The sequence below is a fragment of the Gossypium hirsutum genome, chromosome D01, assembly GCF_007990345.1.
Source record: "Gossypium hirsutum isolate 1008001.06 chromosome D01, Gossypium_hirsutum_v2.1, whole genome shotgun sequence".
NCBI classification, from domain to species: domain Eukaryota; kingdom Viridiplantae; phylum Streptophyta; class Magnoliopsida; order Malvales; family Malvaceae; genus Gossypium; species Gossypium hirsutum.
In genome coordinates, this window is record NC_053437.1 from 61,036,849 (window position 1) to 61,063,371 (window position 26,523).

The window sequence follows — 26,523 nt, forward strand, 5'->3', positions numbered from 1 at the left end:
ATATTAAATAAATTGATACTTTAACAATTTAATATATGTTAGTTTTGAAAGTGAGTAATTAAAATCAAAATCAAATTGATAGAATATATTAACATTGGAAGCTTAATTGATAAAAAATATTACTACCATAATTAATTGATAAATCAAGGAGGGAAATGGAAGTCGAGTTCTCATTTTTAGTAATATGAATAAAAATAGCATTGATATGTTATACGTCGATAATGACAGTATAAATGATCGCAAAATAATAATAAAGAAAAATAAGAACACACATATTTAAAATATAACAGCCCGATTTCGACTCTAATCGGACATAGTGGTTTCGGGATCACAAGTCCGAGTCAAAAAAATATTTTAATATTATTTTGTGTGCATTTGATTGTGTGAAATTTTCGTGTTTTATTTTCGTCGTTTAAGCGTCCGATTTAATAAAAGGGCTTAATCGCGTAAAATGAAAATTTAGGGGTTAATTAAAAAGCACCTAATTGTTGATGTCTTTTTAAATGGGAGGATTTATGATGCAATAAGACCATAAAGTAGATAGTGGGTGGCATATGACATAATTGACCTTAATATATATGTTATATATATTTATTATAATAAGGTTAATTTAGTCAATTGTTAAATTAAACATTATAATTAAAAATAAATGATGAAAAGATGGATGTTTTCATCTTTTCTTAGCCGAATGCTAAGCATGAAGAACCCAACAATGGCTTTCTAAAATTCGGCACTTTCATAGCTTGATTGAGGTTAGTTTTGTTTCGTTTTTTTTTATAATTTTTACGTTTTTGAGATCGTTGCTTTGTGTACTACAAGACCCATGCTTTAATTTTAGAATTTGATGGTGATTTTGAGATATGTCATTGATGAATGTTTGAGCTTTTCGATAGTTGATGATGAAATATGAAAGATGGGTGAAAGATTAAAATGTTTTGTCTTTAAATTTTTAGTGAAATTGAGTAAATAGGGCTAAATTGTGAAATTTAAATTTTTGGGGACTAAAATGTGAAATAAATGAAATGTGTGGACTTGTATGAGAACCATGAATATTCGGCCCTTGTGTGGTATGGGCAAATTTTGTGTAAATTGTGTTTTATGCAATAGGGAGTAAATTGCAAAAAGTGTAAATATTAGGGGCAAAATAGTAATTTGCCAAATTATGTGTTTTTGGACTAAATTGAATGTGTTAATAAATAAATTATCTCATTTTGAATATATTTAGATCGAGAACCAAAGAAATCGGAGTTAGATCAGGGAAAAGCTAAATTAGTCAAATAATCGTCCGACTTCGATTTTCCATCGTCCGAGGTAAGTCTATTAGTAATTTAATGTTATTAAATCAGCATATATATATGTATATGTATATCTATTGTATATTTGATGAGCTATAATTAAAAATATATGAATTGAAATTAGTTAAGTATGAATGTTATATATATGCATAAATGAAGTTCGAATATATGTAAATATATATGTATATCTATTGTATATTTGATGAGCTATAATTGAAAGTATATAATTTGAAATTAGTTAAGTATGAATGCTATATATATGCATAAATGAAGTTCGAATATGTATATATGAATATGTATAAGATCTTGAGTTTAATTAAAGGTATGGATGATATATTTATATATATAAGGTTTGAATATATATGTATATGCATGTATAAGTTTTTGAATGGAATTAAAAGTATGAATTCTATATTTTCATGCATATGTGTGAGGTTCGAATATATAGTTATGTGTATATATATAAGTTTTTGAAATGAATGTAAAGTATGGACTTTACATATGCATGTGTGTGGTTCGAATAGATATGAATACATATACAAATACTTGAGTTGGATTAAAAGTATAATTTGTAAATGCTTGTATGCTTCGAACATGGATTACAAATTTTCTGGAGATAAAGTTGAGGTTGTGAATTATACATAAATGTTATGAACATGTGTTGCTATTAAGAAATGTACGAGGAATCATTTTTGTATCTATGAAATTGAAATTTTCAGGCTAAGCGCCTAGCAGGCTTAATGCCGGTGAATTTTTCGGACTTTACGTCTAGCAGGCTAAGTGCCGGTGATCTGAAACAGGCTATAAGTCTAGCAGGCTAAGTGCCGGTGATCTGAATCAGGTTATAAACCTAGCAGGCTAAGTGCCGGTGATCTGAATCAGGCTATAAGCTTAGCAGGTTAAGTGCCGATGAATATGTTAAATTAAGTGATTATATGCATTTGATATATATAAATATGTAAATGATTTTGGGTTATATAATGGATAAGTATATGAACATTTATTTATATGTATTTGATGAGCATATAAATGTTTGGATCTATGTGTTTAGTGAATAGGCACATATATATTGGTTGTTATGAAGATTATTGAATATACATGTAGGCATTCGGCACATGTGGATTAGAAGTATAAATGTGCGTTTGGTTCATGAAGTTGATAAGTAAAAATATAAGCTTTTGACATATGTATTGAAAAGATCATAGAAATGCATTCGATGAAATCCAAATGATAAGTATATTAGAAATTAGTATATGCAATTAATGATTATGTCTGTAACTTGATTATAAGCATATAATGTTTATACATATGTTCGTTTATATGTATTTTTAATTTGCTATAAACTTGCTAAGCTATAAAAGCTTACTTTGATTGTTTTTGTCCATTTGTTTTATAGATTTTGGAGTCGCGTTACGAGCTCGGGGATCATCAGCATAGCCTATCACACTATCGGCTTCTTTTGGTATTTTGTTAAGTTGATTTCGATTTTATGACATGTATAGACTTGAGTTTGTTTTTGGTTAGTTTTGGATCATAAAATATAAATAGCCATGCGAAAATGGTTTAATTTCCATGTTTGTGATCAGTTTGGTTTAAAAAAAATGTTTTGTTCATGATCATTTTGTTTAAATTGGGTTTTATGTGTTTTCGAATGTGTGCTTTGTTTAGTAATGCCTCGTAACTCTAATCCGGGCGACGGACGCGGGTCGGGGTGTTACATAAAAAAAATGGGAAAAAAGTACGGATAGAGGAGGAGAAATTCACTAATATTGAAAAACAAAAATACAAGAGGTTTTCGACTACATATTTTAAGGGTTAAACAACCATATTATAATCAATGTCTAATAGAAAAAGTATAGTTTTATACAGATTTAACTTGTGCGACATGGCCCATACCGCGGAAGCAACTCTATTTTGCCTCTCTATTTTATTTCTTTAACAAGTGATAGGGTTCGGGTCATATAACTCTAACAAGCATGTCCCGTAGAGTTACCAACTTTCAATAGGAGTAAGTAAAACTCGATTCGATTTGAAAAAAAATTGAATTTCGAGTTAATCAAATCGAGTTATTCGAGTTAAGTAATTCGAATTTCGAGTTCGAGTTGAGTTGAATTTTACAATTCGAATAATTCAAATAATAGATTGATGTAAATACCCATTTGGTCATTGTCAATTTTGAAAATGATCAAATTGGTATTTCTCTCAACAAAAATTATAAAAAAAATCAAACTAATTTTTAAAAATTTTATATTTAAAAAAAATTATAAAGAATTCTAAAGAATATATAAAGACAATTAAAATTTTAAAATTTTTCTAAAATAATAATTTTGGACCTAAATAAGTTAAATAATGATCCTTTAAATTTGACATGTTTAACTTTTTTAATTTAACTCGAACAATTTTACTCGATTCAACTCGAATTTTATTTTATTTGACTCGATTAATTAAAATAAAATTCACTCGATTCGATCGAACGCTCACCCCTAACTTTATAAATGATGAAACCAAGTGCTTTTCGAATTAAAGTATCATGTGATGTAGGCATCTTACAATTGCAAGCTTGTGAAGAGCAACATATAACTTGCTTAAGCTTAAATAAGGTATTCTAGGCTTTTTGCTCCAGGTTGTTCTAACTCCTCTAGTTAAAACGTTGGAAATCTTCCTGTTGACACTTTTTTTTGATAAAACGAGATCAACTTGGATTTTGGAAATGAAAACGAAAATGAGAGTCGCCACCAATCCTTTTTGATGAGGTGTGATCGGGTCACATCAAAAAATGGTTGTTTTAAATAATCAGTTCGATTTATTAAAACAACGCTTTTTGGTCTATGAAATTTAGAAAGACGGGTTCGGGAGTCGGTTACGCACGAGGAAGGATTAGCACCCTCGTAACGCCCAAAAATTGGTACCTAGTTGATTAATTAGTGTTTTTAGTGTCGAAAATTGAAAATTTTGAAGAGTTTTAAAAATATGATCCTTTATTGAAATGTTGAAAATTTTCAACAAAATAGCATATTTTACGTTAATCGAGAAAGAGAATTATATCCAGTAAGTTAGGACACAATATCTTGAATTCTCGATGCGCGAATGAATGCAAAAAATTTACTTATTTAAAAGATATTTAGCTATCTCGGATTTAAAAAATGGATCATGCCTAGTAAGTTAGGACACAATCTTTTCTTAATTCCTGAGATCGTTTAAAACTTGAGAGAAAAAAGGGATCATGCTCAGTAAGTTAGGACACGATCGCTTCTTAATTCCTGAGATCATTTAAAACTTGAGTTTGAAAAGATTCGTGTATTTAGATTTATTGTGAAAATCGAAACCCCGTAAGTTAGGGTACGACCTTCTCGAATCTAAACACGAGATTTTGCTTATTCAAAAATCATTATTTATGCATTGAATAAAATTAATCTAACACGAAATAGTAGAAATAAAACATGGTATCAATATGCGTAACAAAACAAAAATAAATACGATGATGTAAGCATAAATAATACGGGCAATAACAACAACAACAACAACAAAAAAGATAAAAGGACAAATCAATTATACAAAATAACAAGTATATAGGCAAATAAAAGTAACATTCTCTTAAAATAATAACGAAAACGTAAATAAAGAACATGAATAAAAATGTAAAAGATATATGTATACATAAATTGTAAAATATAAAAAAAAATAAGCAAGTATGTATGTATATTTATGAAAACTAAAAAATATGTATATAGATATATATAGATATGTATATAAATTATAAATTATAAAACATAAAAATATATATATACAAGTATGTATGTATATATATAAATAAATTATAATATATATATGTGTACGTATGTATATATATATTATGAAAATGTATGTATATATATAACTAAATTTGAAATTAAAAAGGTATGAACGAGTAAAAAAAATTATAATAATAATAAGGTAAGTAATAATAATAAACTCGATAATAGTAATAGTAACATTAAAAATAATAATAATAGTAAAAATACTGATAACACTATTAAAATTAATTAATTTAATAGCAAAAAGTAATAAAAAGGACTAATTTGAACATAAAATAGAACTTTGGGGGGACAAATCTGCAAATAAAGTAAAAGGGGAACCTTTCTGAACGCACGCATAACATGGAGGGACTAAAACGGAAATTTTCCCTTCTCTTCCAAAATGATGTCGTTCCAGCGAGGACCAAAATGAAATCGCTAAAAAACATGGGGTGAAATTTAAAAAATTAAAAAAACCTAATTAAAAATACATTAAAAAGCTGAAGGGCTGAAAGAGCAATTAGCCCGTTAATAAAAAACACGCGGATCCCCTGGGTTGGATCGGGTCGACGCGCGGGTCAGGGCCAAAACAGCATCGTTTTGGCACCTAAACCCTAGTTACAAAACAACGCCATTTTATGGGCTGTTTAAGCACAATTTTAAAAAAAAAATTCATTTCAACCCCCATCTTAAAAAAAATTTCAAAAACCCTTCTCCCCACTTTCTCTTCTCCAAATCCGGCCAAGGCTCCAGGCCATAGCGCCGCCATATCGCCACCGTGGCCGGTGGCCGACGTTGCTCAAAAGAGGCATTTCAGCCTCGCTTCAAAACGCACACAAAGGCTAGGCACTCCTAGCTTGAAAAAAACCAAAAGAAAATACCCTCCACCACATTTTCTAAACCGAATCCGGCGACGAAAAGGTGGCTTCGGGCACCGTGGCTGCGAGATCCGCTAGGTGAGTTCCCCTTATTTTCTTTTTACTTCCGTATATAATAATAAAAAATAAAATAGAAAGATTGAAAAAAAAATGAAGCAAATCACCTTAAAATTATCTCTGTGTTTTTATTTATTTTTATGTTGGTAAAAAAAAACTTTACAAGCCTTAGATCTCCCTTTTTATAACCGAGATATACACATGATTTATTTTCAGTTTAGCTTGTTTCTGTTTGCTGCTTTCGTGTTCATCCTTCTTGCAGGTATTTGACGTTTGATGGAGCAGGTGGCAGAGTTGGTGGCGCGGCGATGGGACAGTGGAAGAGGGGTCAGAAGGCCCTAGGTGCGACGCACCTAGGGCTAGGGTTTCCAGATCCTTTTTTGTTTTGGGCCATTTGGGCAGTGGGAAATTGGGCTAGTGTTTTAATTGTGTTATTGGGTTAGGTTTAGGTGGTTGGGCCAGGGTGTTTGGGCTTGTAATTGGGTTGATATTTTGGGCTCAAGTTTGGGTTTCACTTGGGTTATCTGATGTTGGGTCTGTTTTTTTTGTCCCGGGTAAATATTGGGCTGTACACTTCCTATTCAAAGACTCCAAAAAAGTCACAAATAATAGATGGATTGAAATTAAAGTGACTATTCTTTGTTGGTGATGTCCTTCTTCAAGTGCGCATAGAAGTCCAACACAATGCTCTTCACGTATTGTTGGGAAAACTTGGCAGTTGTCAAGAAACCCATCTTTCTTAGTGCTTGTACCACCCCAACTCTGGTGAAATCTTCTAGGCTATCATCCTTTTCTTCTAGTAAATGTTTGTTGTAAAATATTCATTCTGCTCCTACAGGTTTAATTAAAAAAAGTTGGGGTTTCTTTGCTTTAAGTAGTGGAGCTAGAGGAGTCTTGGCCTTTCTTTTTGGCATCATTTAACCCTGGCTTATAGCTTGGAAAGGGGCATTGGATCTTCCTCAGGCTCAGAATAAGAGGGATAGTAGAAAACACACTTTTACTTGTGGCAAGTTTAGTGAGCACAACTGGTTCCACGTCGTTTGTAGACTTAGCTGCATGTTCTGCAATTACTTCTCAGTAAGGGCAATGAGGTTTCCTTGATCAACAGGAGTATCATAATTTATTGCTAATTTAGGATTAAAAGGAACCACTACACAGGTACTCAAATCATTAGGGTCTATGATAGGTACTGGAGATATGGGTACATCGATTAGAATAGTAAGCTCAGGAGTTTGTTGTTCATTAGAAATATGCAGTGGATTAGTTGCAAAAGTAGAAGGTGTTCAAGTTTTTAGACAAGTCACTTTCTAAGTTGGACTCATTTTCTGCAACATTTTCTTATTTTGATTCTTCAGAATTTTCTGAGTTGGAGTTATTCGACTCATTATTTGGAGTCTGACTCGATTCTTTTTCTTCAAATGATTGTGAAAATTCCTTAACGATTTGTTCTTCTGAATCACTTCTCCTTTCTAGATCTTTTGCACTTGTTTTCTTTTACTTTGACCAAGATCGAAACATAGAGATAAACTAAAACTATTTCCCTCAAGTTAATCACATAAATCAAGGTTGTCGTAAGGTTAAAAGAGGTATGTTACAATCAGGTTGGATAATAACAATGGGAATGATTGCAAAGCAATAAGAAAGAAAAATAAGCACACACAAATTTTACGTGGAAAATTCTTGCCGGAAAAACTATAGGCAGGGTGATAAGCTATAAAAGTAACCTATTTTAATCTCATTCTTAATGCGTTTTTGGATGATTAATTATGCAAATTAGTGAATTTGACTCTCCTACTCCTTTAAATTTATGTTTTTATACGTTGGAGAGCATTTGGAAGCGAAAGGAGCGAAAACTAAGCCAAAATCGGAGAAAAAGAGCAGATTGCAAAAGCCACACGGGCTAGGCACATGCCCATGTGCCAGCCTGTATCAATTTTGCACCTTGCTTCCTAAATGCACGAAAAAATACAATTTTTAGGTTTTCTAGGAATTCTAAAGTCTATAAATACTAATTAGAAGAAGAGAGAAGGGAGCCATCAGAGAAGATCGAAGAAAACACTCAAGGAACATCATTGGAGCCATTTCGGAAGTAGATTTCCATCAAGATCGAAGACCTCCTTTTAATTTCTTCTGAAGTTTTTATGAGTTTCTTTGTTTCTTGTGGTTTTTCTGACTTTGAGATGTTTTTATTCAAAATTATGAACTAATTCCTTAGATACCTAGGGAGGATGAAACCTATGACGAATTATATTATTTAATTTGTGTTTTACATGATAAATATTTGATTCTTGTTCTCAATTATGTATATTTATTTCTTGTTTTAATATTTCCGGGATATTTATTCATGTTTAATGTGCTTAATTCAATGGAGAAAAAGTCCCTATTTAAGAGTAGATCTAGCTTAATTGAGTGAAGTTGCATGCAATCCTAAAAATAGGACGACATAAATCTATTGGATTAGAGTCAAATCTAATAGGGGAATCCATAGATCGAGTTAATGCAACAATAGAGGTTTTAATTAGAAATAGATTTCAATTAATCAACCTAAAGTCAGTTGTTTCTACTCTCGAAAGAGATATTAAATTAGGGATTTCTACAGATCAAGACACCAAGTGAATAAATCGTTTAAATCAAATTAATAATAATAGAAGGAGTCTAGGTGAATTCTTTCCTGAGTATTGTCTTTTTCATTAGTTATCTTTCGATTATTTTCCTGATTCATTCTCTGTTGTGTTCTTAGTTAAATTAGTTTAGTAATTTTAGATTAAAACTCATCACTTCAAATTGCTGGCTAATAATAAGAAAATGGTTATTACTAATAATTTTAGTCCTCGTGAATATGATATCTCTACTCACCGTAGCTATACTATTGTCGTAAATTTTAGTTAGTACGGAAAACACACATCATAGGGGAAGAGAAATTCACTATGTTGAAAAACACACGATACAAGAGGAGTTCGACTACATTTATTTATGGATTAAAAAACCCTGTTATAATCAATGTCTAATAGAAGAAGTCCTTCACCCTACAAATCCCCTTATTTTGCCTCTCTATTTTATTTTTGTAATAAGTGACGGGATTCGGGTCACACAACTCTAACAAGGTATTTCAAAGTGGGTACAACAACTAAAATATGTATTAAACATAAAAGATTAAACAAAGCAAGAAAATGTAATTCTTTTTACGCACAAATTTGTAATTAATAACTGATGAGATTGAGTCTTAGTTCGATTGGTATCGACATTATTATCAGTGCAGAAGGATGTAGGTTCGAGTGCGCTGAAGCCCATTATTCTCCTATTTAAGGGTTGGGGAGGGACTATGGGTAGTTATAAGCATTGTATCAAAAAGAGCATATATGATAAGAACCTATAATGAGATTAATGTTAAAAAAAATTACTAACTAACAATAAAATGATGACGACCACATCATAGTCCACAATCATTTGCTTCATTCAAATTAATTGAGCACATAATGCTTTAGTTGCTATGTATTATGCTTCAGAAGTGGAGAAGAGATAGGAATTTTCTTCTTACTATACCATGAGACTAAATTGTTCCTAAGGTAAAAGTATATTTTAGAGGCAATTTTTTTATCACCTAAGTTTCCTGCCCAATCATCATTAGATTAGTATATTTAATAAACAAATTACCCAAATTTAAAGGACCATTTACATATCTAATTATATGTTTGATTGCTTTCAAGTGTGATTCCTTTAAAAATGCTTGATATCTTGCACATATACCAATGCATAAAAATGATACGATGAACTAGTTGTAAGGTATATAGGACTATCAATCATAGTTCGATAAGTGGCAACATTTGTTGCCATACCCAATTCATGTTTTGTGAGTTTATCATTCAAACCTAATGGAGTTCTTAGAACCTTTGAAGTATCCAACCCAAATTTCTTCACTAGGCCTCGAGCATGCTTTTATTGGCTAATGAAGGTCCTCATTTGAGTTGCTTAATTTGAAATCCAATGAAATATGATACTCATTTCGAATTCAACCTTCATGAGATTAAGAAATCTTCATATTCCTTTGATGAAGTAGAGCAAAAAATATGTCATCGACATAAATTTTGTTATTGTAACCTCTCATTTCGCTCTTTTAATAAATAGAGTTGTATCAACACTCCTCCTAACAAAACTTTTCTTACATAAATACTCAGTGAGCCTCTCATGTCAAGCTCTGGAGTTTGCTTTAATTCATATAGAGTTTTTGTTAATCTATAGACATGATTAGGATGATTAGAATCAACAAATTTCTTAAGTTGAGCATTCATCCGGTATAATTTGATACTTTTGACATTCATCCAGTACAGTTTGATATCCAAATGACATGCCACAACCAATAATAATATGATGGATTCAATTCTTACAACTAGAGCAAATGTTTCACCAAAATCTATTCCTTCAACTTGAGTGCACCCCTATGCAACTAATCTAGTTTTATTTCTAACAATGTTACCAAACTCATTAGTTTTATTCCTAAAAATCCACTTAATGCTTATGATGTTGTAGTTTTCAAGTTTAGACACCATCTTCCTTACCTGATTTCTCTCAAACCGTAACAGATCTTCTTGCATTGTATGTAACCAAAGTTCATCTTATAGAGCTTTTCCCACTTTCTTAGGTTCAATATTTGAAATGTAATAAGCAAATATTATCATGTTTCTATAGTTTGAATGTGACTTGCCTTTAATTTTTATTCCTTAATTCACCTTACTAATGACATCTTCCAAAAGATGGTTTTTTGTATTATAATTGATGGTTGTAATTTTGAGGTAGTTGCTTGGCTTGTGGCGAGACTTGTGGGCACATCATCAACAAATGTTTTCTCAACCTTTATTTGACCACTTTCTGCTTCAGTTTCATGGTCAACTTTATTTGTCTTATTGATTCATTTTGTTTCATCATGTACAATCCTATCAATGGACTTTATCATTGTATTGATTCTCTTGTTAGCACTCTATAAGCACAGTTGTTACTTGCATACCTAAGGAAACTCCATTCATCACTTATAGGATCCAACTTCCTTTTATGTTCCTTATCATGTAATATATACCATGTATTACCAAAAATATGAAAATAGTTAATAGAAGGTTTTTTATCTTTCCAAATTTCATAGGGAATGAGTGTAGTATTTAGTCTGAGATACACACTATTTCCAATGTAGCATGCTATGTTTATTGCCTCTACTCGTAACTTACTTGGTAGCTTCTTTGAAATTCATATAACCTTTTTACCGCCTCATTCTATTGAAGTGGTTTTCAAGTTGAAAACTCATGTGCCATCCTATGCTTGTCACAAAAATAAACAAATTCTTCATTTTTCAAACTTACACTCATAATCACTTCTGATGGATATGATTTTTCCTATGATTTTTTTCTTTTTCTATCATCAATTTGGTGCAATGTCCTTTAAAAGTGCAGTATACTTTAGATTTATCATTCAAAAAGCCAACCTAAGTAAATCTAAAAAAAAATTCATCAAAACAAAACACATATTTCGTATATCTCATACTTTATGTTTACATAAGACCAAATATATCTCTATGTAGCAACTTTGAGGTCCTTTTTGGAGTAATATAACTAAAATAAATAAAAGGTTACATGAAACTATTCATAAACAAAGTGCCTCTAGTATTGTCCTCTTTTAAAACTTCTTGAATCGCCACAGGGTGGATCTCAAACATATGGAAGTTTTCATCATGTGAGGGAGCCAATTTTGCTATTGCACCCGCTACCTTATTAGACTCTTTAGGAATATATCTCAAGAACATGATCTCCACAAGTTCTTACAACTGCACTACCAAATTTAAGAAATCTACACACTGCATCATATCAAACTAACCTTTGAAGATTTGGATAGTTCAAATAACCAAGCTTTTGGTGCCAAACCTTTAAATCTTGAATTAAAGCTTTGTCATGTACGTAATCATTTACAATCCTGCAATAGTTATCAAAGGTTCTTGCTCCATTTATGTTATCAACTTTTTCATTATTAATAACATTACAACTGTCTTTGTTGAATTGTACATGAAGTCATTAAACACATAATTGACTTCTGTTTATTGAATTTACCTTTAACCCCTATATCAACAACACTGTTTAATATTCAAAAAGTTTTTAATATTTAGTGTACCTTTATCAATGATTTTTTCTTTCTTTTCATCTCCAACGTGACTTTGCCCTCAAAGCAACACTCAATACCTTTTAAGTTTGTTTCATCACCAATCATATGTCTCAAATAACCACTATTAAAACACAAAAAATGTTTGTAAAAGTCTTTATCACGGTATTAGAAATGACATAACATTTTTGCTCCTTTTGTCTCTACACATACTTGTTTGCATGTTGAGAATTTGTGGCAACTCTTGTAGGCACTTGTGTTAGCTCCATATTTAACCTTTCAAAGACCTCCCAACATCTTGTAGTATTTGGGTCATATATATTAAAAAACTCCACATCAATGACACATTGATACCATCCTTCTTTCTGAGTCGATCAAGTCTACTATTTATTGTTCTTCATTAATGTATTTGAGTTAGTGAAAAAAGTTCCTACTTTAATAAACATAGAGGACTTAAATTTTTTTAACTAATATTATCTCTCATTTGATCCATTGCGCTCCATAGACTTAAAAAATGTCCTCGAATAAATTTTTTGAATAATTACATTATAGGTTCTGATATTATCTACTCTTTTTGACACAATATCTAGAACTACCCATAATTCCTTTTCAACCCATCAATACGAGAATAATGCGTTTCAACGCACTAAAACTCACGTCCTTATACATTAGCAACAATGCCTGTACGAATCGAGTTAAGACTCAACCGGTAATCCTCCAATCATTTTTAAAGTTAAACAAAATCAATTTAAAAAAAATAATAATTTGTAAAAAAGAAAGAAAGAAAAGATAGTTGAGCCGAAAAGATTGGGGTTTTGTTGGGCTCGGAAACTAAATTAGACCAAACCTAAACAAAGAAGTCAAAGGCATTTGACCATTAAAAAAAGAGTTATGCTTCTCCTCTCCGTCACTCCCTTTCCCTCTCTCAAAAACCCTGAATAATTCTCATTTCCCCTCTATTTCCCAAATTGTTATTAGCATTTTCTTTTCACATGATCCAGACGTAAGCTCTTAGCTACTCATTTCTTCATTTTTCTTTTTTGTTGTAAAAAGATGTATTAATTTGATGATTAATGGTTAATGAATGGTGATTAGCAGCAGATTAAGATGACACAACCGTCGGTCATACTAGCAACCGCCAGCTATGATCACACTATTCGATTTTGGGAGGCAAAAAGCGGCCGCTGTTACCGTACTATTCAATACCCCGATTCTGTCAGTTCCTTTACTTCGCCCATTTTCTCCCTAAATCTATTCTTCTGTTTCATACTTTAAGGATTTCAGGAATTAATATTTTTTTTTCTTGTTGGAAATTCTGCATTTGAAATAAAATTATGAATATTTGCCCATCAATTGTAAGTTTTATGTGATTCTAATTGTTACGACTTACAAATATTGGGATGCAAAAAGGTTTATTATGGATACATATTTTTGGACCTATTTCATGCGTTATACTTTGTTTAATTACTATTCTGTGCAAATTGAAGGCCTTGATTTAAGATAAAGTTGGAACTAAGAGGTCCCTGCATTTAAGTTAAATAATGCAGGAAAAAGATGAATGATCTGCAGCCAATCTACTATCTATCTTTAGATAGGGATGACATTAGGTTGGTGATATCGGGGAAAGAACATTCATGTGGATAATTCTATCTGGTTGAGATGATTTATGTGGTTGATGCAAAATTCGGGCTCATCTGTTAAAATGCTTATGAGAAAGTGAGGAGTGAATGACACCTTACCTCCAACTTAGTTTAGTTGGTGTTTTTGAGGCTGTAAGTTTCCTGTAAATTTTTCTATGGGATTTAATTTCACTATGTGATGCCTGCAGCAAGTTAATCGGCTTGAAATAACCCCAGACAAACGCTACTTGGCTGCAGCTGGTAATCCTCACATTCGTTTGTTCGATATTAATTCCAGCAGCCCTCAACCTGTATGTTCTTCTACCCTTTCTGCATGATCTTCACGGACTTTGTTCTCATACATTAGTCCTACTGTTTCATTTTATATCATTGACTTTGATTAAGCACTACTTTTTACTTTTATACATACTGATTACATGGCAGGTAATGAGCTATGATTCGCATACAAATAATGTTATGGCTGTAGGATTTCAATGTGATGGAAAGTGGATGTATTCTGGTTCTGAGGATGGCACTGTAAAGATTTGGGATTTAAGGTAGATTAAATTTGTACATGCAGACCAGGGGCCTTAATTTATTGCAATGCTGTCAAGGGTGCAAGGCATGATCTAGGCGCTAGAAACTTTATATAGCCTGAGGAGTAAGGCCCAAAAAATGCACTAGGCTGAGTGAAATAAGACGCAATATTTACGTATGTATTTTTGTATGTCTATAGATATACATATACATACATATATTTATATCTGTACGCATACACACATACATACACATGTAAGCTTAAGACATATAATTATGATAATAAACTCTAAAAGTGTTGTTCAGTTTATGCAACAACATGCAAAATTCTGTTTTTTTTTTGTTGGCAAATATGAATGATTTCCTTATGGTGCCATGCTTGTTGTTGAATATCCTCTTTTTGTTAGTAATGGTAAAATTAATTAAAAATTAGAAATTAGAAAGGACTTCACTTAGGCAGGCTCTTTTTTGTGCCTACAGCTTTAGGAAAAAAAAGTGCCTAACTGCATCAGTCATGTGCCTTGTCCAAAAGGGTTTGATGCTTTTTTGTTGTCTAGCACAAAGGCATGCCCCCTATGTGCATACCCTAACACTGATTTATTTAATTATATTTCCCTTTATGTGCATATTATATAGACTTATTTCACATTGTTAAGTCTAATGCAGAGCTCCTGGTTGCCAAAGGGAATATGAAAGTCGTGGTGCAGTTAACACCGTTGTCTTACATCCAAATCAGGTGATAATATATAATGTAAATTTTACAGTGGTATTTACTTGAATATTTTTCTGAGCATGCTATTATATTCTGCAAAGTTACTGTTTTCAAAAGAAGATGTGTCTGTATAATGCAAGTTATGCATTAAGCAGAGGTTATGTTGGCTTTTCTTAGATGTCCATTTCCTTCTTTCTATTTCTTGGTTCTAATACTGTTGCTGTATTGAGATGTTTGCTTTGCTTCATTAAATACCTGTATGCTAATTAACAAACCTACCTGTTTCTCATAGTCTTCGTGCTAATATGGTGATTGAAAAAACTATGTATGTTAACCAACCAAAGAAGAATAAATTTTATTGGACTTGTTCATCTTTGATATTTCTTGAACAGTATTTATCCAGCAAAGCATATCTTCCCACTAGTTCTCTTGTTGCTTTTGTTTATTTTCTTACTTGTACAGCATTGATTGTTTGACATGTTTTCTTAATTGCAATTCCATGGTTTTGTAGACCGAGTTGATATCTGGTGACCAGAATGGTAACATTCGTGTATGGGATTTGACAGCTAATTCTTGCAGCTGTGAATTGGTATTCTTTTCTTTCTTCTATCTTCATTGTACTGTTTATTTCTTCTTATTTGATTTACCGTTTTCAATGAAGAACTTATATGTGAGATGTCTCTTGCATCAACATGAACTTTGTGCCTTTGTGGGCATCTACATTGGTAGTTCTGTACCATATTTAAAAAATTGACTTTTGTAGAGGATTATTTTATTTCATTTTTCATTGACAAAATTATCATAAAGTTATAGAATATATCCATGCATTTATTAAAGATAACTGTTTTAAAGCTCTATGGATGAGCCTGGAAGCACTTGTAGCTAGATATTATGGTCATCACATGAAGGAAAATAATTTAGTGGATTTTAGACTGCAGTTTAGTAACTTGGACTAAGGAAATTGGTTGTTTTCTTTGTTGGGTCTGTTCATTTATTCCTGCCTCTTATATCCTTCAGAAATGCCTTGAATATTCATGCGTAGGCCTTGAATAATTGCATTGTCTGCTTCTTTCCTCATCCTCTCATCTACTTCTCTACTCCTCAATCTCCTTCTTCCCCACCCCCGCCCCCCAAAAAAAGAAAAAAAAGACTCGTTGATGAACCTGAGAACATGTATATTAAACTGTCAATTATTATCAATTTTGTAAATCTAGGTGCCCGAGGTTGATACAGCTGTGAGGTCTCTTACAGTCATGTGGGATGGAAGCTTGGTAGTTGCTGCAAATAATCATGGTACCTGTTATGTTTGGCGCCTATTAAGAGGAAACCAGGTTGCAATTTTATCTAGGTTGTGTTATCAATGGTCTTTTATCAACTTATTATGTTTTTCCTTAAGAAGCAATAATTTTTTTCTTCTTGCAGACTATGACCAACTTTGAGCCACTTCACAAGCTACAAGCACATAATGGATACATACTCAAATGTCTCCTTTCTCCCGAGTTTTGTGAACCCCATAGGTTGTACTGGTTAAGATTAATCTTCTGGTTTTTCTGTTCATTTTTGGCTTCTTTCAGGAGCCAATTAATTTTGTTTCTGCATTGTGATGCTAGTGTAATTACTGTTAACATATCATTCAGATATTTGGCTACTGCATCTTCTGACCACACTGTCAAGATATGGAATGTCGATGGCTTCACATTGGAGAAAACATTGATAGGTATGCACTGAAATCTCAACTTTAAGCCATGCTATAATTTCGTCCACATAAATTAACCCTGCTGTAAATTGATTTTCAGAGGTTTTTCTTTGTTTTATATGTTATTACGTTTCAGGACATCAGCGCTGGGTATGGGACTGTGTTTTCTCTGTGGATGGTGCATATCTCATAACAGGTATTTGGCTTTAATATTTCATGTCTGGATCATACATCAGTTTTTCTAACCATTTCAGTGCCTTTAGTTTATTTCATCCACATATATTCGGCTGTTCCTGAACACCTGTGACAGAATCACGTAGATTCTAGTATGACTATCATAACTTACTGACCCAAGTCATGATGGCATCTGTCTCCCTATATATTATTATGGCACTGTGGATGCTACATTAACTGTCATGGTTGTCAAAATTGTGATTTCTTTAAAACAACTCACATCTTCAAAATTAACTTATTTAGTTCTAATGTGATTTATTGATACTAAACAATTGCATGAAGATTTTTGTATTGGATTAAAACTCATGAAACTCCAAGACATGTACCTTTCTTCCTCTCTCACTTTGCAGAAATGGTTAAGCTGCTCCATCCTTGGGTTTCCAAGCCTAATCCATGGTTCCCTTCCAAGATCAAAGAAAAGATATTCATATACCATCTTAGGCTCCCCCCCCCCCCGGCCCCGTTTTGCTCTCTATTTCTGTTCAATTGGAGCCATTTTGGTTGAATTGTGGAACTTTAATGCCATTGGTGATCTTTTCATGCATTCATAATTGCGGATCAGGGAATGACAGACATGGCGATTGGCCACCCTAAATCCATTATCAAATGGCTGTTACATTGCTCTAAAATGTTAAAGATTTTCTTTCTTCTTCTACTTCATTGCTCTGCTAGGCCTACTCAATAACTGAAATTTCCTTATTCTTTCTTTCTAGAAAATGCAATATTTCCTAATTTAATTCCCCCAATATAAAGAATTGTGTGATATACCATGCAGCTTCTTCTGATACAACAGCTAAGCTTTGGTCCATGACAAGTGGTGAAGAGATAAAGACATATCAAGGACATCATAAAGCCACTGTCTGCTGTGCACTACATGATGGAGCTGAGCCTTCTCCATCTTAAACCTTGAATCAGGTATTTAACGGTTCACTTAAAGAGATGCGAAGTTTCTGTTCTTATCCTGTTTGTACAGTGATCTTAACTTCATGGATGGTTACAGTGCCTGCTTTTTTACTTCAAAAATAGTTGTTTGATGATGCTGTATTTTATCTGTTTCCATCTCTTTGAGCTTCTGCATTTTCATGAGCTGAAATCTCCGAGTTTTTAATTTAAAAGATTAAAAAAAAAAATTGTTTAGCTGAAGCTGGTATATCAAATGGCTTTTGTTGCTGTAATGTTTAGGTGAGCTGAAATAAATATATCGGGGTTATTCCTTGTGATCACCAAATGGGCATTTTCATTGATTTTGGGGAATATTGAACCACATCGGCCAGTTAGACTCGAACTGGTTGGCTTATTGGTATGAAGAAAGCCATTAGATTGGTTGATCTAAAATAGGTAAATATCGGTTGAATCAATACTTTTTTTAAATTTTTTAATGGGAATGAAATTTTTAAATCGCTATACAATTTGAACGAAGCAATTGAATGGAATTGGGAATGGATTAGGGAGTAGGGAGTAATTTGGCTGACCATTACAAGCCAATCAAACACGCTGGTATTTCTCGATACAGAAATTTATATTATTTGTTATAAAGCCTTTGATTAATTAGATATCTATTTAATTAAAAAATTAAATTTTTTTGATAAAGTAAATTGTATTATTTATGTTTTACCATTTTTAAATTATTTTTCATAAATATATTGATTATATGATTTTATTTTCCATCCATATTCTGGGTGTCGTAATATAATATTTATTTTTTCCTTCACGCGCTCAAAACAATAAGCAGGGGTGTAGATAAAGGATTGGCATTGGCATTATTACTTCAAAAATGGTATATATATATGTCTATTAGTCTCTTTAAAGTTTACAAGTTAGTTTAATAGCAAATTTACATTTTAACTCTAAGAATTTATTATTCATCTCTGCCCCTTCTAAAGTAATTTTCTTGGTTTGTCCCTAAAGTTGTCATTTTTTCCTTATTTGACACTTGAGCATTTTTTTGTTCAATTTGGAACTTAAAATTTTCAAATGTTATACAAATTAACTCTAAAAACTAACAATGTTAGCCTTTTTATGGGGTAGAAATGGTTAAGGTCCGTATGACCAACATGTTTAATGACAGGAAATAGTACATTTATTTGAAGTTTTATCTGTTTTACTCACTGCGGCTGAGATTACTTTTAACTACTAATTATAGGAATGATGTAAGAGGCACTACATGTTTAAAACATAGTTTCTTCAATTCCACAAAAATAGTTAGTAACAGAGGAAATCTGTGTTCAAAAATTGTGCCACGCTATGTTTAACAAATGGATATTGAAGAAAATAAGAGTTTTAAAAATCCAAAAAAAAAAAATCAGCTTGAATTAAAAAAATTAATATAAAATAAATTAATTAAACAAAAAGTAATTAAATGTTTAAAATACAGAAAAAAAATCATGTCATCTATCATGGTCATACATTAATTATCTTTATTACCTCGTAAAAGAATTAATATTATTAATATATTGAAGTAATTTTTATAATTTTACAAGTTTAACAATCAAATTAGACCAAAAAAGGGCTTGGGATTGAAATTAAATTGGACCAAGAAAAAAAATATTTAATATCAAATTACAGATACCAAATGTTAATTTTAGTGAGGTTTAAACAAAACACAAAATTATCACCATCACAAAAAGAATGTATACGAATATGTCAAAGAATAAACAGAACACGAATTACCCTAATTTTATCCTCATGTAAACATTGCTTCTAAAGTCATTTTAACTGTCTATTACAGAAATTACCCTAATTTACCACCAAAAAAAGCCAAAGAATTGATAATGCATACGAACTTGTGTCTTTTCATGACCAAAAAAATATGCTTGAAAACATGTCTAAAATGAAAACAGACGAAAGCAAATGAAAGTGATTCAGACATAAGGTTACTGCCATTCAGAGGAGGGAGCTCGATCTATTGTTGCCGAACTCTCCCCGTCATTCTAGGCTTTCCCGCTGCAACCTTGGCAGGGGTTGAACGCTCGGACTGAGTGAAGAGAATCAATATTTGCATGAGGAAGGTGACGATGGCCAATATGAATGCTGACAATGCAATGCCCCTCCATGAGGATAAAAGCGAAGACTGTTGGAGAAACTTGAGAGCCCCGTAACCCACGATACACGCCCAAGAGCAAACAACCTGACCAAGTCATATTAGTTCCGGAAACAACTCTTAAAAACACCGAAATATCCAGAGAATGGCATGCTAACTGAAGAAAATCAATATGAAAATTGGTTGATTTGAGACAAAAAGAAACTCACCAGAAGAGGCTTAGCTGGCCGCCCAATATCCTGCAATGGTTGGTCACTGAAAGTATCCTCAGCTATATGTTTGTCCAGCAACTTGTCCTATTTGAGAAATCAAAGAGAAACAAAACAATAAGTAGGAAACTAATGCATCAACTATCGCAAGGACAAGAACGAACATGGTTAATCGTTAGACATAAAAGAACAACGATACACAACCTGGTCAAAGCTTAGAGTAATTCTTCTATTCATTTTTAAGCATACGTTTATCTCAAACATGCATGAAAGACCATCTAGAACAGTGTCTTCCTACAACACTAGATGAGCAATACTCACCTTCTCCACAAACAGATCTTTACACCATTGTGCAACAGCCTCATCCATTTCAGGCAGTTCCTTCATGAGGTGTCGTTTGATATGTACGTGTACCTGTAAACGAGTGAAAGGATATATATCTTAATCAGTTCAATAAACCCAAAAGAAAGATCAATGATACTGGTAGGTTTTAATGATCACAGTTTCGGAATGACATAAATGTTTCAACCAAGGGAAAAGAAAGGGGAAAACCAAAAACTATTTCAGCAAGACCAACAAACTTGTTGGCCTTCACTCCTGGGATTCTAAAAGATCAGATAAAAGAAGAGAAGAAATTAAGAAGCAGGCTCTTCACTTCATGTTGTCATCAGAGATCTTTGACATCACATTATACCTTTAAACTTGGTCTGAACTTCACGATAATACAGAATTTAAAAGTGAAGTCCTTTGAGGAGACGCACATCAAACTCTCCCCAAGGACATATCAATATTAAACAAAGAGAAAGCAGACATATCAATATTAAACAAAGAGAAAGCAATGTAAATATTCAAAACTGATACATAATTATGCAAAGATATTTAACTTGCTTTACACAGGTTGAACTCTGACTTACCACAGAAGATTGCCCCTTGAAAAGTCTAAGCATTGTAGGTGAAGGTGAGCTTTTGGGAATAGCCACTGTAATATCATAAATGGCTGGGACAAATGATCGCATATGACTTACAGCTGAAACAAAACCCTGAAGCAACACAACATAATATTGATATTTCAGGCATAAGTTCTTCATATGGAATTAGATTTAGTAATGGCCTATAAGATCAGTGGCTATTAACAAAATAAAGAAGTTCAGTATTACAGGCAAAATAAGTAAATCCACGTCCAACATGATTAACTCTCAACTAGGACCAGGTCCATATGCGAGGGTGCACAGATGTATCACTGATGAGGCTAGCTAAGTATTGAACAACTGTGCTAAAGAAGCAAACTTGCGTTGGCCAGAAATTTAGTCTTTGGTGGACCTTGCAACAAAATCTACCTATAATTTAACAAAATGCTATATGGTAACTTTGAAATATTATGAACACTAAAAGAGTGCTACACATATTTATATATACACAAGGTACCCAGATAAAAGATGACAAGAAATTCAAGAAAACCAAAGCAGCAAGAATCCAACCTTTGTACGAGGAATCAAAACGTTTCTAGGTATAGGCAATCCTTGTGAGGTCGCATATTCTTGAGCTGCAACAAGCTTTGCTTGTGTAAAGCGAGTTCCTTCTACAAAAAGCGCCAACCAAAATGGCTGTGGATAGTCCCTTAAACGTTGAAGGCCTGCCTGCAAATATGATTCCACAAGATTTTGACAAGATCAATAATGCAGTCTGAAATCAAGCATACACAAGCACACAAGTAAACACAGAAATATTTATGGTCATTATATCTGTATACCATATAGAGGCGGCATATGTAATTCTTGATACATATGCATCTACAATACTAAAAGCAAACTTCTACCTTTATCGTGTTTTCATCCTTGGCCCAGCTTCGTTCCAAAAACAGATACTCAGAAAACCACATTGACCAACCTATGACCTGCACAATGAGACATGCTTTTATTCTTCATAACTAGGCACAAGTAAGTCATACTTGTTTCTTTATAGAGAAACTTTAAAAATAACCTGCGGGATTCACTAGTATGCAGTAAAATCAAAAGGACAGTAATATTCACAGATGGCAAGGCAGACAAAAAGATCTTAGTCGAATCAAGTTTTGTTCACCTCTAATTTTAAAAATAAAATTTAGTAAAATATCATATTAATTACATAAAATAATATTATTTACTATTATAAATTAATAATGTTAATTTTTAAATATTATAATAATATTTTTCATGTTAATATAATTATTATTAAATATTTTTATTAAACTATTAATTTTAGTATTAATATTTCAAAATGTAATATTTTAATAATAATATTCAAATTTCAAAGTATTATATTAATATTAAGTACCTGAAATGATATTATTTAAAGTATAAAAAGAATAATAATATTACATTAATCATATTAATATTTTGTAATTTTAAATATTAATATTTTTATATTATAAAAAATTTATTATTAAAATATCTATAAACTATAATTTACATATTTACTATTAATATATTAAAGTAAAATGTTTTTTAAATAAAATATTAAGAGTATTATTTAAAATTTAAAATGATTAGTAAAGTTAAAATTTATTATTAATAACACTGTAATATTAAATAATACTGTTATTAAAATAGTAAATAGTATTAATTATATTAATAATTTATTATTAAAATAAGAATATTAATTATATATTATTAAAATATAAATATGCATGTTTAATATCATTAAAATTATAGTTTCTGAGATCAATAATTTAACCTTTTGAAAATATTTAAAAAAATTAAAATTTATTGTTAATATATAATATTTGACTTTATTCAAGTTAATTTTATTTAAAAATTATGTTACTTACAAGGCGCTCTTTTTTTCTTTTAAGAAGGGAAAGACAACTTCAATAAAACACGTCTGATTTCCTTTGGCCTTCAAGTCATTTTCCATTTACTAAGTTTTTTTTTTTTTTTTTGTGAAGCCAATACAATAAAATGTGTAAAACATTTTTCAAAAATCATTTTCCGCAAAACAAGCAGACCCTAAGTTATGCAAATGTGAGAAAATCTCATGATTACGATATCTACAGTGGACTGCAATAGCATTTGTTATTTCCACAACAAACACACCCTACTCTTTAATTGCATTTCTAGACCGTTTCTATTCCTAAGACAATTCAGGAGACCTTGAGTCATCCCGATAGGTGTGATGTTAATCTCTACCGGATATGTGAAGACAAGTAATCAACTAGGTGACATCTTCACAAGGCTTTAATTGGACTCAGTCGATTATCTTTGTAACAAGCTAGGCATGATTAACATCTATGCTCCAATTTGAGAAGTGTTACACAGTCGTATAACATAATATTAGCAACCAATAATGCATAATCTTAGGGATCATATTATTAGGGATTTAATAGGTTATTATTTTTTTGATTTATTTCCTTCTGTAAACTATGATAACTTATATAAATAGCTACTTCTAAGAGGAATGGAAGTGTATAATTTCCCTCCCTACTCCAGGCAAACTCACTTAACACATGAAATGCAAGCCAAACTTTGAAATATGATAAAGGATACTAGATTTTCAAGTGAAGAATCCTGCTCCAGTTTTAATAGCATAAAAAAGAAGTTGAGGAATATTTATTAGAATCTCACACTAATAATCTTAATTTTCTCTCTTATCTCATCAATTGCCTATTGCACTAATCACATGTAACACTTTACACATTAACATGTGCGCTAGAGCATAGACAACAGTGTAATGAAAATGCCATGTACATAGAACTGTCATTAGCTATCACCATTCATGGTTGAAGACAAACTACGAATTCTGAGACTAAAAGAACTAGTAACAAACACAATCTCACAATTGAAAGTTAAAACTTCAAAGGAATAACACCAACACATACCGGGAGGAATTTTGATGATTTCTTCATCACAGCTATTGAACTGCCAAGACAACCTGATCGCTGCCAGAAGCAAATTTAATTGAATCTTAGCCGCAGATAGCAATTTAAGAGGAAAAAAGAGGTTAAAATGTCAAATAGAAAATTTAGAAGCACTGCAAATGTTTTTTAGAATGCACATTTCAACTACAGACCTGAGCCAGAACCCATCCAACTAACCAATCAATATCACTTCTGTGATTGGGTAAGAGAAGGGCATGTTCCTTACCTGGAAAAATTTACCATATCAGATGACAAAAGCTCAAAAGATCTAGGATTGAACAATAACCATTATACATGTAACTCTAAGTATTTGCTTGGTACAAAGGATGGAAAGGAGTGAGGCTGGAAAATTTATTAATCAAATGGTTAAGATTCATAACTACTTTCGTACTTTGTAGCTTAACCATTTGATTAATAAATTTTCCATTCTTCATACCAAGCAGGGCCTAAAGACCAAGCCCTAAGTTTCTTAGTAGAGGTGATTGACGTTACCCATTAAACTGAAGCTTTCATTATCTGCAAAAACATTAATCTGCAAATAAAATGTATCAAAGATCGAAAGTTAATCTCCAGGAGACCACTAACGAGGTGACATTGATGGTACGAGTTATTTTCCCACATTAACAGAAGTTGGTTCAATAGATAACAACTTTTTCATATAACACCTAGCAGCCCTTAAAGAAGATAGGAAACTTTACAAGCTAGTTCAACTCATATTTACCTAATATCTAGAAGGATTGACAATGCAACAGTCTTTAAGCTTATGAAACCAGAAATAAGAGTTGGCAAACAGACTTCACCTAACTAATGCGTACCCATCAAATGGAATTAGCAGGTCCTTGGAGGCAAGTAAATTTTGCACCACACAACTATACGAATTTCTAACATCTTTGTGTAAGTACTAAGTAATCCGCTATCAATTTGAGATTGCGAAAATTTCAATCATAATCATTGACTGAAAGTACCACAACCACACTCGAAATTCCAAAGGACGCAATGAAAGCCTTTTACTGATTCTATATCTTGGCACTTACAATGTAAAGATTATTTTTAAGACCTACCTTAGTCTAGTTGGAAACTGAAATATAAAGCAATTAGGCATTTGATCATCATAAATTGTTGTCTCAGGTTTCAACATTAAACTATACTACGCCAGAGGATTTCAGCAATAGACTATACTATCTTAAACAATGCAATAAAGGAGCTTATTAGCACCTTAACTCCTGCCCACCAATCAACAAGCCATACAAGTTGAAGCCACAACAACTCTGCCACAACACGATTGATCTTTCTATACGTCTTCTTGGACAGAGGCCGAATGAGAACAAAGCATACCGCCTAGAAAAAGCACCAGAAGGTATAAGATTGAAAATGGTCATTGACCATGATATTCAAAAAAAAAAGTTTTACACATCAGCCAATGAAACAAACTGGATCAACTTATCTAACACAGTAAATTTTGATTACGACAAAAAAAAGGCAACAAAAATGGATTCTAAGTCCCATTTTTAGCATTAAGTTGGTATGGTGAAAAAAGGAGTAAGCAAACAAGGCAACAAAAGAAGCAGCTTGTACAAGCTTAAATCAAATATCCCAATGTAATTTTCATTTGCTCCTGAACTTTATTATCTCAAAAGTGAAGTAGATTCAAAGCCTAAATGTACTTCTGCAAATTCATTAATAATTCAGCTTAAAAGATGAAATTAAAAAAAAAAACCATTTACCGGCATTTTCCTTTCAATGCAACCACAACAAATTTGAAAACAAAAAGAAATAAAAAAAAATGCAGACTGCAACATTCAACAAAGAAAGAATAATAGAAAACCAGAAAGCAATAATTACCAAAAAAAAAACGTAATTAAATCAAAAGATGAAGCAAATCCCTCATTGAATATATCAAAAATAAAAAATAAAACCCAAAAAGGAACCTGAATGAGATTGACAAAGAGGCCAGAGATGAAGAAAAGAATGCCCAATGGAACGATGACAGTTGCTGCTGCAATCGCCATGGACCACAACTACTTCAGCTCTAGAGATTCGTGGCAAAAGGGTGGGTTTGTACTTTGTAGTAAGATTTTAGATTTGGGTTGATAACAAGAATTATATTTAAGATTTATTGGTTGATAAAAGAAGATTATTACTCCTTTCTTCAGTATGGGATAATTGAATTCATTCAAGAAAGATTGTTCATACAAAAGAAAATATTTTTGAAAGAACAGTGACTGTTGTAAAACTGAGTGAATTGTAGAGATTGGAAAATCTTAAATAAATAGAAAAAGAAGGGAGGAGAAACCGATGAACACACACACACACACACGCAAAAAATAAACTTTCAATTCAAAGCAGTTTTCTCGTTTCAAGGAAAAACAAAATGACAGGTAAATTGGGGACCCATCAATGCACCCACCCCGTAATCATTTCCACATTAATTATTAAAAATAGG

The 26,523-nt window shown here is 32.0% G+C and overlaps 2 protein-coding genes and 1 long non-coding RNA gene across 11 annotated transcripts; 2 read left to right on the forward strand and 1 right to left on the reverse strand.

Moving 5' to 3' along the window:
- Positions 1 to 641: 641 nt before the first annotated feature.
- On the forward strand, positions 642 to 2,198 carry LOC121214004 (uncharacterized). Its single transcript, XR_005909609.1, has 3 exons — positions 642 to 752; positions 1,226 to 1,311; positions 2,015 to 2,198. It is a non-coding gene; the product is annotated as an uncharacterized lncRNA (long non-coding RNA).
- A 10,771-nt stretch (positions 2,199 to 12,969) lies between these two features.
- LOC121214005 (target of rapamycin complex subunit LST8-1) lies at positions 12,970 to 18,343 on the forward strand. 9 transcript variants are annotated; one of them, XR_005909610.1, is made up of 12 exons: positions 12,970 to 13,144; positions 13,240 to 13,356; positions 13,970 to 14,071; positions 14,205 to 14,317; positions 14,964 to 15,033; positions 15,521 to 15,598; positions 16,224 to 16,340; positions 16,432 to 16,526; positions 16,647 to 16,726; positions 16,842 to 16,901; positions 17,290 to 17,854; positions 18,122 to 18,343. XR_005909610.1 is itself a non-coding variant. In XM_041087581.1 (12 exons), exons 2-11 carry the CDS (start codon positions 13,249 to 13,251, stop codon positions 17,840 to 17,842), a joined length of 951 nt encoding a protein of 316 aa, XP_040943515.1. In that variant the 5' UTR covers positions 12,970 to 13,144; positions 13,240 to 13,248; the 3' UTR covers positions 17,843 to 17,854; positions 18,122 to 18,343. The 9 variants fall into 9 exon arrangements, 8 of the variants coding, with proteins under 8 accessions (XP_040943515.1, XP_040943511.1, XP_040943514.1 ...); XM_041087581.1 differs by having other exon boundaries at positions 17,715 to 17,854; XM_041087585.1 differs by having other exon boundaries at positions 12,989 to 13,144; positions 13,243 to 13,356; positions 17,715 to 17,854.
- Positions 18,344 to 19,605: 1,262 nt separating this feature from the next.
- LOC121214006 (1-acyl-sn-glycerol-3-phosphate acyltransferase 2) lies at positions 19,606 to 26,414 on the reverse strand. The gene is made up of 11 exons (XM_041087586.1): positions 26,009 to 26,414; positions 25,296 to 25,418; positions 24,573 to 24,612; positions 24,233 to 24,306; positions 24,042 to 24,101; positions 22,005 to 22,082; positions 21,667 to 21,825; positions 21,103 to 21,228; positions 20,510 to 20,602; positions 20,189 to 20,275; positions 19,606 to 20,066 (listed from the first exon to the last, which is right to left on the reverse strand). Exons 1-11 carry the CDS (start codon positions 26,087 to 26,089, stop codon positions 19,842 to 19,844), a joined length of 1,146 nt encoding a protein of 381 aa, XP_040943520.1. The 5' UTR covers positions 26,090 to 26,414; the 3' UTR covers positions 19,606 to 19,841.
- Between the last annotated feature and the right edge of the window lie 109 nt (positions 26,415 to 26,523).

Bases quoted from the DNA above. Each gene is read 5' to 3' on its own strand.
- LOC121214005 (XM_041087577.1), top strand. From the start codon at position 13,249: ATGACACAACCGTCGGTCATACTAGCAACCGCCAGCTATGATCACACT. The intron at 14,072-14,204 runs GTATGTTCTTCT...ATTACATGGCAG, and splicing joins ATTCCAGCAGCCCTCAACCT to GTAATGAGCTATGATTCGCA. The intron at 15,034-15,520 runs GTGATAATATAT...ATGGTTTTGTAG, and splicing joins TTGTCTTACATCCAAATCAG to ACCGAGTTGATATCTGGTGA.
- LOC121214006 (XM_041087586.1), bottom strand. From the start codon at position 26,089: ATGGCGATTGCAGCAGCAACTGTCATCGTTCCATTGGGCATTCTTTTC. The intron at 21,229-21,666 runs GTTGGATTCTTG...GTGTTGCTTCAG, and splicing joins TTTTGATTCCTCGTACAAAG to GGTTTTGTTTCAGCTGTAAG. The intron at 20,276-20,509 runs GTGAGTATTGCT...TTTCTCAAATAG, and splicing joins AAGATCTGTTTGTGGAGAAG to GACAAGTTGCTGGACAAACA.